Source organism: Coturnix japonica, chromosome 2 (assembly GCF_001577835.2).
Source record: "Coturnix japonica isolate 7356 chromosome 2, Coturnix japonica 2.1, whole genome shotgun sequence".
NCBI lineage: Eukaryota > Metazoa > Chordata > Aves > Galliformes > Phasianidae > Coturnix > Coturnix japonica.
This window is the reverse complement of record NC_029517.1, coordinates 88,769,655-88,785,004: the sequence shown is the minus strand read 5'-3', so window position 1 is coordinate 88,785,004 and position 15,350 is coordinate 88,769,655. Positions and strand designations below refer to the sequence as shown.

The 15,350-nt window shown below is 41.9% G+C and overlaps 1 protein-coding gene across 10 annotated transcripts in view; it reads right to left on the bottom strand.

The window, feature by feature from the left end:
- Positions 1-15,350, bottom strand: part of PPP4R1 (protein phosphatase 4 regulatory subunit 1) — a 53,674-nt gene that overhangs the window by 2,828 nt on the left and 35,496 nt on the right. For all 10 annotated transcript variants that reach the window (XM_015855260.2, XM_015855263.2, XM_015855258.2 and 7 more), the window contains 12 exons: positions 14,903-15,010; positions 14,000-14,065; positions 12,851-13,009; positions 12,234-12,364; positions 10,964-11,481; positions 8,161-8,336; positions 6,029-6,124; positions 4,382-4,567; positions 2,888-3,049; positions 2,474-2,574; positions 359-479; positions 128-262 (listed from right to left, as the gene is read on the bottom strand). In XM_015855260.2, the coding sequence (XP_015710746.1) occupies positions 128-262; positions 359-479; positions 2,474-2,574; positions 2,888-3,049; positions 4,382-4,567; positions 6,029-6,124; positions 8,161-8,336; positions 10,964-11,481; positions 12,234-12,364; positions 12,851-13,009; positions 14,000-14,065; positions 14,903-15,010 (1,959 nt within the window). The remainder of the gene's footprint in view (positions 1-127; positions 263-358; positions 480-2,473; positions 2,575-2,887; positions 3,050-4,381; positions 4,568-6,028; positions 6,125-8,160; positions 8,337-10,963; positions 11,482-12,233; positions 12,365-12,850; positions 13,010-13,999; positions 14,066-14,902; positions 15,011-15,350) is intronic.

The following is a 15,350-nucleotide window of genomic DNA, read 5'->3' as shown; positions in this document are numbered from 1 at the left end:
AATCAACAATGACAGACACTTAAGTACTTCCAACTGCTTATTCCCCCTTAATTCTTCCTATCAAAATAACAGTAGTAGTAATAATAATTTTAAACAAACAATACGAACAAGAACAAAGTTGTTTCACCTGACAGATGAAGACAAAAGTTTGCCTGCCAGACCATTTGCGGCATCTACAGAACTTTTCAACAAGTTCACTCATGAGGTCTACCACAAACGTTGACGTTGAGGCCATGTACAGCTTTTTTACCATTTCGCTAACCTAGAAGAAATGCAAAAGAGATAAAGAATATAATTATTATTTCTGACCACCGATCCTGAGGAGTCTGATACCCTGAATTGACTTAGATTGTTTTACCAGCTTGTAAGAAATCCAGCGGACAGAAGACACTTTGTCTGCACAGAGGCTGAAAGCGATAGGTCGCAAGTAGTCGTAGATGTCTCTGGCACTGTACAGATCTAGAAGTAAGATCAGCTGCCTGCAAGATGGAAGAAAAAACAAAGAGGGTATTAGAATAGTAAGGAAGTATTGATTGCTTATATTGATTACACTTGCCAGGGTGATGATGCACTGGAACAGGTTGCCCAAGAAGGCTGTGGATGCCTCATCCCTGGAGGCATTCAAGGCCAGGCTGGATGTGGCTCTGAGCAGCCTGGTCTGCTGGTTGGTGACCCTGCACATAGCAGGGGGGTCGAAACCAGATGATCATTGTGGTCCTTTTCAACCCAGGCTACTCTATGCCACATAATACAATATAGCCATAATAAAGTTACTTGGAAGTAAAACCTTCTATTCTTCAACACAGTCAGCTTTGCTAGGGGTAACCTGCAAATGTTAAATTGTCATTTGCTCACTACAATAGTAAAATGCTGAGTGAGCTCAACAAATGAAAGACTGGGGAAGAGGCAAAGGATCTGAAATTGCACTTCCAAGACAGGGATCCCAATAGCGGCCACAGTTTACATGCAGCACCACTGTGGATGACAGCATAGTGCGCACAGGCATTCTAGCACCCTGGACAGACAACCTGCAGAGCTACAGAGCAACTCTAGTGGCTTAAGTGATTGAGGATACCTATCAAAACAAGTAGAATTCTTAATCAGATCGATACACTCTGCTTCAGAGCATGCTGGGCACATAGAGAACTTGTTGGTTTTCTCCAGTGTGCATCAAGCTGAAGATCTGAGCAGGTTGCAGATATGAGTACGAATGGTAAAAAGCATGTTAAAAGTGTCATGTCACACTACAAGCAGCCAACCGAATGCTGCCATACCAGCAGCAACAGGTAAGTCATCTGTAGAAAACCTCAAGAGGATTGCCCAGTCACCTGCTCAAGCAGGGTCAGCTGTGATATCACACAGATCTGGCTGCTCAGCTCTTAAGAATCACCAGGAATGGAGCCTGCACAGCCTGCCCGGGATGCTTGTGCTCCTCCCTGGCTGTCGTCAGGGTGAGAATTTTCCCTCAATTCCAGTCTGAATCTCCCATTTCACTTTAAATCTTCTGTTTCTTATCCTCCTGGCACGCACCACTGTGAGTCCATCTTTGTGTACTCCCCATAGGGTTTGAGACTACTCTTAGTGTCCCCAAACTCATACCCAGGCTGAACAAGCCACAGTCCCACAGCCTCTTCTGACAGCCCTGACCATCCCAGGGTCCCCTCTGTTGAACTTGTTCCAGTTCATCAACATCTTTCCTGTACTGGTAGCCCCCTAAAAATGTACAGCACTTCAGATGAGATCTAGTGAGTGCTGACCATAAGAGGAGGTTAATCTGTTCCCTCAATACACTGACTGCTTTCGTCACTAAACCATCCACAATCTTCAGCAACAGCTCTGTATTTTCCTTATTTACTCTTTCTCTGCTCATGTAGTAGTAGAAACTCTTGTTGCCCTTGACAGCACACAAATTTCAGCCCTAGTTGAGTTTTGGCTTTCCTAATACAACCCTGCATGCCTGGGTAATGTTTCTGAACACCTTCTGCACACCCCGTCCCTGTCTTCACCTCTTCTATGACCATTTTGCACTCAGGCTCAGTCCCGAGTTTCCTTCTTCGCCGAGCAGAGCTCTTAATAACTCTTGTTCTTCTGAGCACCAAGACAGACCTTTCCTTCATTTGGAAGGTGTATTTCTTAACAACATCTGCTTTCCCAAGCAACTTGGCCTTTTGGAGCTGCCTCCCATGGCATCCCTCCTACCAGACCATGAAGATGCCAAAGTCATCCTACATGAAGTCTAATGCTCTGCTGCTTGCTTGCTCTAGATCTTGGTTTCATGGTCATGAGCTCAGCCTACTCAGACTCAGCAACTATAATTACTAGAACACTCTTACGACCAAATCTTTAAAATGAAACACCAACGTTTTTCAACACAGTGATGAAAAGACATTCAACTTCAAACTACTGTAAGTGATATACAACGACAGGGAATTTTTATGCAAGGGAGACAACAAGGACCCAGAAAACCACATACTCAGCCAGCTCTGCACGGAAACGCCAGTTCCTGCTGTTATCGGTCACTAAGAATTCCTGGAGCTGATAAAGATATTCTCTTCTTTTGTCCAGATGAAGAAGCTGTAACAATAAATACAAATTTATATGAAGAAATCCAGGTTACAAACATCCAGGGATGGAACAAGAGCTTTAAAATACAATTGATTAAACACTTGTTTTAATTTCTAAAAATTCACCTTTAGCAATAACACTGCCTCACTGGGCTAAACTCCGTCACACTTATATCAATAAAATCCCAGGGGGCACGATAAAATGCAAATATCCTTTGTGCACCCCATAGAGAATAACACTGCTGTTACGTTAAATAAGTGCACACGAAGAAGTAAAGCTAAATTGCATGATCTCACTGGGCCAAAAAAGAATACAGACATACCTTTAGAAAGTCATGCAAGTGTTTAAGCACACCTATCCTGACTTCATCCAGGTCCTTTAAGAAGCCATTGAAGACAGGAACCAAATCCCCAGCTGTAAGTTGGTCTCCAAGGATGACGGCAAGTTCGTGTATGGAAAACGCGAGCGTCCGACGAACCTTCCACTGAAATAAGGCGATAAACAAAAGAATAAATTTTATTGATGGATCAGATGATGTGTCTATTTTAACTTGGTGGTCAATATATCAGCTGGCTCTCCAGAGAACTACAACACTTACAAATCCCAGACCAATGATGAGGTGTCATTTCTTCTACCTGAATACCCAGGTGCTCAGTTTCAAATTCTTGAGCTTAAATCAGTCCCACACCATTGTTCTTTCACTCAGAACTTAGGGAAGAGAAGTGAAAGACACCCTGCAATACTTCAGCTGGGATCTTTTAGAATCACAGAATGGCTTGGGTTGGAAGGGACCACCAAGGATCATCAAGTTCCAACCCTAATAAGTAAAGATTCACCCAGAGAGTCCAAGGAACAGTGGAGCTTTCACTTAACCTAAACTGAGTAACTACTCAAACTGAGTGCTTTTAAGAGCTGAATATCATCTCTTCTTTAACACTTTGCAGTAAGCATGGATACTGGTGGTTTTTTTTTCACCCCAGTTTGGTGATTCAATCTCAATTGGGATTAGAATGGCGCTGAAACTCTGAACAGAGCTGAAGACAGGGTAATGTGTTTTGATGCATGTTTTACATTTATCGGCCGCTTGTTTTTAAGGGCTGCACAACAGCTTGGAAAACATGAGCAATGGCCTCGTATAAAATTACTAACTACATATCAGTAAGAATTGTGGCACTGACAGAGCAAGCAGCAAGTTCAAGAGAGGGGAAGTAGTCTGAGAATGCTCAAAAAAAAGTGAGCATCTCCAAAAAAGGAAGAAAGGGAAGACTGGGAAACAACTGCAAACCAACAGTGAAGTGCACAGAACCACCTCCCCAACACCCAGCAACAAGGAAAGTGCTGCTGCTTCCAGGGTTTGTTTTTAGAACAGCGATGCTGCACCGTGATAGTGATGTTATCCCCTTATGACTGAGCGCAGCATCAAAGGGCCACCAGGTCGCAGCGTGAGGCTGACTCACTGAGCTCCAGACGTGCCTGCGGGGATGTGAGTCTGCTCACACACAGCAGCACAACCCAAATTCTCTGACCGATGAGAATCCCAAGCACTGCCATGAGATCTGGAGAGATCAGGGACCTTTCCTCACGTTCCCACTGGAGATCGATCTCCGCAAACACACTCTGTCCAATGGCCCCATTTTCTTATTGCTTGAGAACCACACACCCCCAGCTTCACCTGACATGGCAGTTATACTTTAACTCGTTATTTGAATAGCATCAGTAACAGAGAGCTCCGCTTAAAGAGCAAAGCAACCCAACAACCAGCAAGAGAAGTGATCATTATTCACATTATTCTTTATTCGCAGCTCCCTGACCTTACCTGCATGTCAGATGCCAGCGTCTCGTAGGTATCCTTCAAGCAGTGCCAGTTCTGTCTGCCTAATGTAAGTGCCACACCTGGGAGGCTGTAGGCACAGTGTTTGGCGATCTCGGTGTCGACAGTTTGTGCGCGAGATGGATCAGTCATTGATAAATACTGATCCAACAAGGCTTGAGGTACAACATCCTGCAGCAAGAGAAGGGTATTTATTTTCAATTAACCTTCATAAAGTTTATATGAATTCCAAGGAACGCTGTGAGAACGCTTTTTGCCACAACTGTAGATAATCATTTAACAAAGTCTTGCAATAAGAATGCAGAGCTTTTATACTTGGTACAGAGTTTCACCAACATATTCCAAAGAAGAGACCACACACAAGGGCCATCAGTACTGCCTCCCTAAGTGGTCATCACGAAGGAGAAGGCTTTCCCAGAGACCAAAAGATCTCTGGTGAAGAACAATTTTTCCCCCTCCACTGAGAAATTAAACTTTGGCCAACACCTCTTTGTGCTGGCTTCCACACTTTGCTCCAGCTGCTACCGCTTCACCTCAGGCACCCATTTTGTCCACTGGGGCGTACAAGAATACCTCCCTAGCATACAGCTGTTGAATAGCTCAGCTCACAGATGCGGTAAGAGGGTTCCACTCAAACAACCATGGTTCTGCAGGGATGCAGGCGTTATACTGAACTAAGAAACAATACCAATTCCTTTCCTTTAAGAAAAAGACAGAGACAGCTGGAGTTTAATGAAACACGTTCACACTTTTTCTTCAGAAAGCTGCCATGGGGTGGGGGTGGTTCCACTCAAAACATTCTAAAGACCCCATTTCCTCAATAACCTTATTTCCATTACAGACTAGTTTCCATGGAAAATCCAACTTGAACCTGAAAATCTATGAGAATTGTTCTCACATCACAAAGCACTGCCACTTCTTATACGTAATTAAAACAGAAACAAATGCTGAGTTAACACATTATCTCTGGAAACACTGAGTATTTTAAAATCAGTTGTTTTAGAGGTTTGCCACATTTTACAGAAATTTTATTACATCATAAATACTGACTGAAACAGTCTGCATGAGACTGACAGCACAGAAGAGACCTCACTTACCTGACAGAATCACAGAATGGGTTTGGTTGGAAGGGACCTCAAGGATCATGAAGCTCCAACCACCCCCGCCACAGGCAGGGCCACCAACCTTCCCATTTAACACTAGACCAGGCTGCCCAGGGTCCATCCAACCTGGCCTTGAACACCTCCCCCAGACACGTGGCACTCACAGCCTCTCTGGGCAGCCTGTTCCAGCACCTCACCACTCCCACAGTAAAGAACTCCCCTCTAACATCCAACCTAAATTTTCCCTCCCTCAACTTAAAGCCATTTCCCCTTGTCCTGCTGTTATCTACCCTTTCAAAGAGTTGACTCCCCTCCTGTTTATAGGCCCCCTTTTGGTACTGAAAGGCTGCAATGAGGTCACCCCACAGCCTTCTTTTCTCCATGCTGAACAAGCTCTGCCCCCTCGGCCTATCTTCGTAGGAGAGGTGCTCCAGCCCTCTGATATCTTAGTGGCCCTCCTCCGAACCCTCTCCAACATCTCTCTGTCTTTCTGACATTGGTAAGAAGAGCATAAGTAACCCTCGTTTACCTGTACTTTGGATTTTCTTTCTTCTTCAGGGCTGAAACTACTATTGGTGCTCAAATCTGAATCATTATGAATATAGTGAAGCGTGGAATCCATGTCCTGTTAAAAAAAAACAAAACAGGAAAAGAAAGAAGTCGCACAAAACACGTGCATGGATTGAACAAAAAATATCACCAGGAAGCGCTGCCCTCACCTCAGGGCCTCTTTCTCAGATTAAAGGAATGCATGTCTTAATATCAGATACAATTTTGGTACAGCCTGAAATCAAAAGGGGTACTAATGAATATTTCTGCTTTAAATTTTAAACTAAAGCTTCTCTTAGTTTGCTCCGCTTTGGTTCTTATGGAATGAAAATCATAGGAGAGGGAGGCTTTTGAGACTGCATTAAGGAAAATGTAGGTAACACATGGGTCACACCACTGGAGTTCTCCTAATACAAAGGACTCTGCGTCATCAGCATGTGAATTTCAAGAAGCAAGTAATGAATATTTGGAAGAGACATTTGATCTTTTTGCCAGATACGTTCCAAAGTATCTACGCACAAACACTGCAGGGTGAGCTCTCAGGGTCAACATAAGTTCCAAGAGCATCTAACTATGTGAATTCTTCAGATCACTTTGACAGTGAGATTTTTCAAGCAAAGGACTGTAAACTTCTTCACAAAAGCCTCTTATATGAGATCTTCTTTCCCTACAGAGTAACAAGAGCTCTGCGGTTGTGCTCCAAAGAGCTCTATCACATACAGTGGGCTGCACACAAACCCTGTGGCACTGGGATGAGCATTGCTGGTGCCTCCTAACAGAGAAGAGGCCAGTCTAAGGAGTCAGATGCAAGTCCCCTCTCCTCCTGGCACTCCCCCACTTCTCTGCTGTGCCAGGCAGAGATGAGCAAATTTTATTCCTTCCCTTTTTCTTTTCCTCCTCTTCTCCCTCCAACCAAAAAGAGGGGATTCCCACACTCATCCACCACGAAAATGAGTTGAGGGATTTCTCAAAGCTTACATTTGTTTACTGAGCCATATAGAGAGCATATAACCTAAAAGAGAAGCAGAATGGTTGCTCCCGAGGATAAAACAGAACAGGGCATCTCACACTCAACAAACAGGCTGTACCTGTGTACCAAAGACTCATCTGTTCTCCCTTATCGCATCTTTTTGACTATTTAAATTAAAAAAAGGAACTCCCTTTAACACGCAGCATTAACCCCTTCAGAAACCCACCCAGCTGCAGAAGGACAAGCAAAGTTTGATTTTGCTCTGCGTGGAAAAACTGTGATGGCTGCTTTCAAATACAGATTACAGTAGCCTGATTTTTCTACAGCTTCTGTTCCCCATATTGACTTTAGCTACAAAAATCAAAATACTAAAAACCAACCACCTGCAAAAAATCGGAGCTCTCTTTGCTGCTAGAGGCAACAGACCCCTTGCTCAACACATCACAGCTTGATTCCCAAATTCTAGGTCACCTCTTTGATATTCTTGCACTGGCAAAATAAGTCCTTGATTTGGTGCCAGTAACAAACAAGGAACTGACAGATTAAGAGCATCCTTTTAGGAAGTAAAATCCAAACACGTACGTACAACATATATAAAAAAAAGTGACAAGCTTTCTGTCAGCACCACATTCCATGCAGAAATAAGACTTACCTCTGGGCAAACACAACTCTCGTTATCCCCCAATAATAGAAGGAGAGAGGATTCATTTGCTCTATCATTTTATAGGTTAGCATAAAAAAAATGACTACAACTGATGCTACAGTAAAGAAGCAAATAAAGCTCAACATCAGGTTGAATTTTGTTCTTTTAAGTAATTAAAACACATTTGCAATGTTCTGTTATATTTGCATGTAAGAATAAGCAGCAGTACCCAAATAAATGCCACATTCCTCCACTCCCTGAATGCTTTTGGGCTACACAGTCCAACAGCTTAGATAACACAACCAACAGAACTAAAAATATCCCAACAAACCCATTTTATTTTAGCAGCTTGGGTTTCAATACCAGCCAACAAAACGCCAGCCAAAGTAGGAAGCGTTTAACTGCAATTACTGCACGAAAACAAAATACAGCTCTATTCCTGGAGCCATGGAAATCTGTTAGGGGTGGGGAGAGAAAGAGCACAGAACTCACTTCTTACCTCAACAGGGTCACCAATTAAAGGCACAATATCACTCAGTATAGGCTTAAAATTTTGTTGGTCACTGCTGGTCAGTTCAGTCTGAGAGTCTGTTCCCTTGCCAATGCTGGCCACTGTCTCTTCCTGAGGATTCAAGCTGGATGCTCTGAGTGCGGCAGACAACACCTCCACTTGTGCTGCAGCATATGAAAGAGAAAGGGATGAGAGGCTGATCTGCAATAAACCTACAGTGAGGCCACAGTTAACTTTCAGATGTTGGCTTAATTGAAGAACAGCTGAAGAACCACACAGTAATGCCTCAGAGTTCATGGGAAGAGGGGAAGGGAATCTGCCAGTTAAAAAACCCAAACCTCTTGTGGAGCAATGTTCGCTGGGTACAGCTTGACTAAGCAGACCGGTAATCTTACCTGATAGCAGCCCAGCATTCAGTGCTGACCGATGTACTCTGCCTTCTCTCCTCCACCTCCTGACCCATTCAATGTACCCAGCTATCCAGAAGCCACGCTCATCACAGACAAATGGTTTTTCCCAGGTTACTTAAACACTATGCCCACTTTGAAATTAAACAACAAACCATGTGTTTGTATTCAATCTCAGCCTGCCATACCAAGTTACAGAACCTGAATGTTGAATAGCTACAAGAATTATACAAAGAAAACCAGACTTGTTTGTACAGACAGGAATTATCCCTTCTGCGCTATATATCCATTACAAGAAACAAAACTGTAGCTCCCACAGACTTCACTGATCACCATGTGCCTTTCCTGTTTCTTCCAGTGCTCCTCCACGGCTCCTGTTGCCAAGGGCCTTGTCTTGTCTGTTGTGACAGGACAAGAGGAAATGGTTTCAGCTAAAACAAGTGAGCTTGTGAGGTTTAGATCGGGTAGAAGGAACAAGCTTTTTTGCAATGAGGCTAATGAAGCACCACAACAGGTTGCCCTGAGAGCTGGTAGATCCATGGGGAAGCTCAAGGTCAAGCTGGATGGGGCTACCTATAAACATAGGTTTTTATATGGGAGAGGGGTCTACTGATGTAACACATGCGGGCTGTTTTTTTCCATATTAGGTCTCCATTTGGGAAAGCATGCCGTGACTGGCATAAGCCACAGCTAGCCCCGGTAACCTGCAAGTCAAGCTCTCCATGTCCCACTGAATAACCATTAGAAAACCTGACATTACATAATTGAACACTCCCTGTGCAGAACATGAGGGGAATTAGTAAAGCTCAAGACAACGTCCCTAGAAAAAGAAAGATATGAAGTACACGGGGAAAGAAAAACAGTTTTTGAAGTCACTGAAGACAGCAGCAGCCTCAAAGAACTAGAAAAAAGCAACCCAAAGAAAGACCCCACAATGATTTTAAAAGAGCTGGCATGCTCCACAGGAATGTGTAGGTTTACATCTCCCAGTATATATATATGTGTGTGTGTGTGTGTGTATGTGTGTGTGTATGTATATATATATATGTGGTCAGTGGTGACTGCTGGCCACTGTTGAAAATTATATTTNTGTGTGTGTGTATGTATATATATATATGTGGTCAGTGGTGACTGCTGGCCACTGTTGAAAATTATATTTTCTAGAGACCTCACCAGTTTCCAGGGCTTGGAGCAAGGATTTGAAATCTGAAATGGAGTCTGCTCTGTTCTGACCAAACTTCCACACCTGCTCAGCTGTAGGGGCTGGCGCTGACACCAAGCAGCAAACAGGAATCACTGACCTCTGCTGGCTGTCCCATAGCAGACACCACCTTATTAGCATCTCTAGTTACTCCACGAAGTCAAGTAATAAGAACATCAATAGGATTTCTTAAAGCTTTCAAAAACCCTGACAACAATACAGGTCAATACGGTTCCCCTCAACAAGAATTCTTACAAACTTGTAACAAGATAAGGTACAAGCAGATAGACTATACAAGTCTTCGTGCAAACTGTCTAAGATACGTTTCTTAATCACTACTTTTTTCCTTCCTGCTTTTCCTCTTTTGTATAGATGCATGCTCTCATCTAGGGATGCTTCAGAAGAACGTGGTTCTTCCATACTGGTAGCTCAGGACTTTCTGGCTGTAACCCTCAAGTCTGATGTGCCATAGGATGTATTCAGCACATGTGTTGCAAGGAAACCTATCTCTGGTAAGTATGTGTCAAACAGTCAAGTTATCTCAGCACAGGAGGTGCCTCTGAAGTGCTGCTCACCCAGATGGCCATACTTGTGAAACCCTCTTCCAACCTTCAAGAGCTTTTTAAAGCAGAGAACACAGGCTTCGCTTCAACAGTTCACTTCAGATTAGTTCTCAGCTCGACACAAGAGCTTTGCAAACCTAAGCAGACCATGTGAGACTGCAGCAATCAAGATTTCATAGGAAAATCAATAAGACGAACTATTTAAAAGTAGAATGGACAGCTCATAAAGTGAAAACCACATTTGCCTTTTTTTTTGGTAATTAAAGAAAGTATTTTATCTGTTTTGTTTCGCACGTCTGCTATTTAAAAAAATACCCTGATCAATAGCTTATACTGTGGATCCATCTATTTGATTACACTGTCAAGCCGAGCAGACAGAAGTTAACACTGCTATGTGAATTCAGCTTATGGAAGGAATCATACTGCCTTTAAACATATATGCAAGTTCCCTTTTGGTTTATATCGTCACTTTTCCCAATTAAATCACAATAGACACAACATATTTGAGGATGAGGAGAAAGTACTACTGCTGACTTTTAAGATAAGGTTAAAGCCCAAACTGCTAAAGCAACTTGAGCACCTCTCCAAATGCTAAAAATGCTTCAGTACTTTTACTATACCTTTAACGTCTGGATCATCTATGTGGGGTTCCAAATTTTCTATCATTTCTTCCAGCTCTTTCCTTGTTGCCATAGGAATGTTTGGAGATACCGGCATTGTGAGTTCCTGAATTTCTCTATTGAGGATTATCTCAGAAGTCTGCTGAAGCTCCAAATCAATATCTATTTCAGGAAGTGGAGTCCTCCAGAAATGGAAAGAGTTGTACAATTCCTGCTCTGAAAGAGAGGTTTCCTGTGAACTGTGCCCAGCCTCCCGTAGTCCTGCTGTACAGCAATGAGAACTTGGCTCGTTCTCATCAGCCATTCCCCCACAAGAATCTGAAGACAAAGTGCAATGAAAGGATGACTCAGTCTGGAAATCACTTTCCGTCTGGGAGTTATCTGACACTACATTTTGATCTCCCGTGGCATCTTCAAGTTTTGTTGCAAAATTGTCATTGTCAACGTGTGATGACAGGTCCTCTGTTCTGCTGTGCTCATCCTCTGTTGTGATGTCTTCTGTAGTTCTGATTTGTTCACTGTTGAGCGACAAAGCAAAAGAACCATTTGAAAAACAAAATAAACTTGTCACAAACATATGCTTTTGAACATTCATACAAATACTATCAGCTCCTTATTTATCAAAGTAGATTTACTTACACCATAGAAAAATAAATCACGGAATCAAAGACTGGTTGAAAAGAGAAGGGACCCCTAGAGGTCACATGGCCCCCACCTTGCATTTCCCCTTGCTGAACTTCATGAGGCTCCTGTAAGACTATTGCTTGCTCATGCAGCCTCATACATCAACAACAGTTTCTCTATGAGAATCTTATAGAAGATAGTATCAAAAATCTTACAGCCACCTATATAGTTTTGCCCAGGAAGACTGTAAATGCCCCCTCCTTGGAAGCATTCAAGGCCAGGCTGGGTGGGGCTTTGAGCAACCTGGTCTAGAGGGAGGTGCCCCTGCCTATAGCAGGGGGTTGGAAATAGATCATCTTAAAGGTCCTTTCCAACCCAAATCATTCTATGATACAATTCTATGATAGACAGTATCCACATTTACCAAGTTACTCTGTAATAGAAGGTATTATCCTAAGGTACCTGAAGATATTCTAAACTATTGAGTAGTTTGGTATTTTTAATAAATAACTATAAATTCTGGTAGTGTATTGGGTAATCCAAGAAGTTACAGATTTGTCCAAGATAACTACTCAGTTTACACAGGAAATCTATCTTTTTTAACTTGCAGCTCACACAGAAGAAAACCAAGGAGGAAATTCTTTACCTGTTTTCCTGTGCAGAAGCATGGTCCTCTGAGTTTTTGTCATCTTCTTCTTTAAAATACTGACCACTGCTGGATGGATTAGCAAAAGTTGATATGAAAGGCCCCAAGGACTGAAAAGCAGCTTGTCGGACCTAGTAGAAAAGGTCCAAGGAAAATTAAATATAAATATTACATTCTTATGAAACACAAAACTCCATTGTTAGAAATAGGAAGGGTCATAAGTCTGCTCGTGGAAGTAGCCTGCTCAATAACAAACTTAATGTTTAAAACGTAGACCCTGGAGACAAAAAAGGAAGCGTTGGTAGTGGTCTGGGAAATAGATATAAATTCTAACTAATTTTTTTAGATCTGATGATGATCTTTAGCATTGTTAAGTCATAGCTAGTTCTGCAGCTAAGAAAAGTGGTCCTGGTGGCCCAGTTTTTCTTACATGGTGAGGTGGAAATAGAAAGAAATGTTTACACCCACTGTAAAACCAAGCATTCCAACAAGAATCTTGCTCAAGATGCATAAAACAAGTTATCCACACCTATGGGGAGAAGTTCTATGTGGGATATCACAGTCAAACCATTAAACTGTATTGAAGAGCAGTTCAAGAAATAAGAAGCATTTCTTACCCATCGCGAAGGATCACTAATCAAATTAATAAAAAGGGTTGACAACTTTGTCCGCCGAACTTCCTGTGATGTTGCACAAGAAACTGCCATGAAGCATTCAGCGCAGGCTTTCCGAACTCCCCACACATTATCAGAGCAGAGCTGGAAAAACCTCGGCAACTGTTCAGAACACAGCAAGTTGCAAGTCTTAACAGGCAGTACTTGTTTCAAAGTGGGTTCCTTTCCATGCTCATTTCCTTCATCAAATTCTCTGCCCTCACACTCAACAGATAGCTCAGTTTAACGTGCACAAGACAAAACACACATTCAGTAGCACCACCCTTCTAATCACTGGCACTCACGTTACCTGCAGATACAGACAGGGAATATTCACATATCTGAAGAATAACATCAATTGATCCTATCAAACTCGCCCCTCCTAGCAGCCTACTCTCCTCTTACACTTCTGTATCTGTAATTTCTCATTGCATTATAGACATTAGAAGATACAATCCTGTCCTTTTCTCGCCCAGTATCTTTTAAAATTCACTGACATTCTCTACCTTCACAACCTGAAGGCCGTTTTAAACCCTCTCAGCTGTAGACTAAGGCAGCAAGGCAGCAAGGTGACCTGATAGTAGCCTTTCAGTACTTGAAGGGGAGCTACAGGAAAGAAGGGAACCTGTTGTTTAGCAGGGTCTGTGGTGACAGAACAAGGGGAAATGGTTTCAAGCTTGAAGAGGGTAGATTTAAATAAGGCATAAGGAAAAAGTCTTTTACAGTGAGAGTAGTGAGGCACTGGAACAGGTTGCCCACAGACATAGCTGATGCCCCGGTCCCTGAAGACTTTCAAGGTGAGGTTGGGACAGGTCCTGGGCAACCAGATCTAGCTGTGATGTCCCTGTTCACTGCAGGGAAGTTGGACTAGATGATTTTTAAAGGTGCCTTCCAACCCTAAGGATTCTAAGAAGTCTGTATTAACGGTCGTCAAAATTTTATTAATCTCAAAGAAAACCTTGTACCAGCCAAACTGAAAAGTCATGCTGTTATAGATTCTTCTTACTAAGAGAACATAGCAGTTAAATTGTTTTATCTGTCCTTCACTGTCCCCACATCTAACTCCACTACTGACTTGTACTAAAAAGAAAAATCCCTTAATAGGCAGCTTACCAGCATTTCTTCAGTGGCCTGCTGCCCAACCACACTGCAGATATCTCCGAAGTTGGCTGCACACACCTTACAAATGAAATGCAAGAAATAACCACTGTGACAATTTTTTAGTACAGCATAAAAAGTCAAAAGAAATAACCAAACAGCTTTTACAACTACAGAAACAATATTTGGCACTAACTCAGAATCTGCCACTTCTTCATTCTACCTATTTCTATGGTGTTAAATACATACATACATATATATAAATATATATATATAAACTTTAAAAGAATATACATATACATACATACATATATATATATATATATATATATTCTTTTTAAGTTCTTCTTCAGTTTTTGTTTAACTTTCTCTTTATAAGCTTGATTAATGATTTAATCCTGAAAGAACCACCCCAAAACATAAGTGAAAGGGAAGGAATACATTCAAAGTGCCGTCAAATGAAATAATACAAGCAATTACAAAGGAGAAGCAGCTATCCAATAGCAAGGTGAAACCAAAACGCAGCCTCAACACCTAAGTTTCACGATGGCATACTAGCTTGCCTCATCTTAATGAGCATCTTTATGTCTATGCACAGCGGTATGAGCTCAGGTAGCTGATGCTTTATCAGTTCCAGCTGGTTCACATTTTCACAGCTACCTGCACAATCGTAAGGACAGCTCTTTCTTTGTTTCTAATAATAAAGGTAGATACTCAGGGAAAAGTAGTCAGCATCAAATATAAAGTCTGTGGAAATATGAACCACAAAGAAACCCCATAAGCTTTCACTTATGTATTCAGATACATAAGTGAATACAGATGTAATCTAGCAGGAAGGTGTCATTTAGACAAAGGCAAGTTCCAAACCAATGACACTACTTTCACAGATAATCCAGATGAGGTGCTGATAATACGTACCTTACGAACATGAAACATTCTGCAGTCACAGCACATCTCACAAAACCTAGGAAGAACAAGTCTTTCCGTGATGTCCTTTCCCACCATGGAGGCCATTTTGCACATGATCTAACGGCAAGATAGACAGACACTAGTTAGGAATGCTTGCACAATACACAATTCTATGTCAGCTCAGCAGAGCTTTTTTTTACATTTAATTTTCTGATATAGAAAAGTAAAATCAGGAAGAACTACTGAAAAGAAAAAATTCAGTTCTTGAACTGAAAAGATCTGACTGTTCCAATACTTGAGAAATTTTCTGACAACAGAAATATCACTGTTTAACAACATGGTTAAGTGTTACCTGTTATCTTCTCTACAATTTGAAAAAAATAATTGAAAATACTTTATATTGGTCATAGAAACACAGAATATTCTGAGTTGGAAGGGTCCAACGTAAGTATCATCA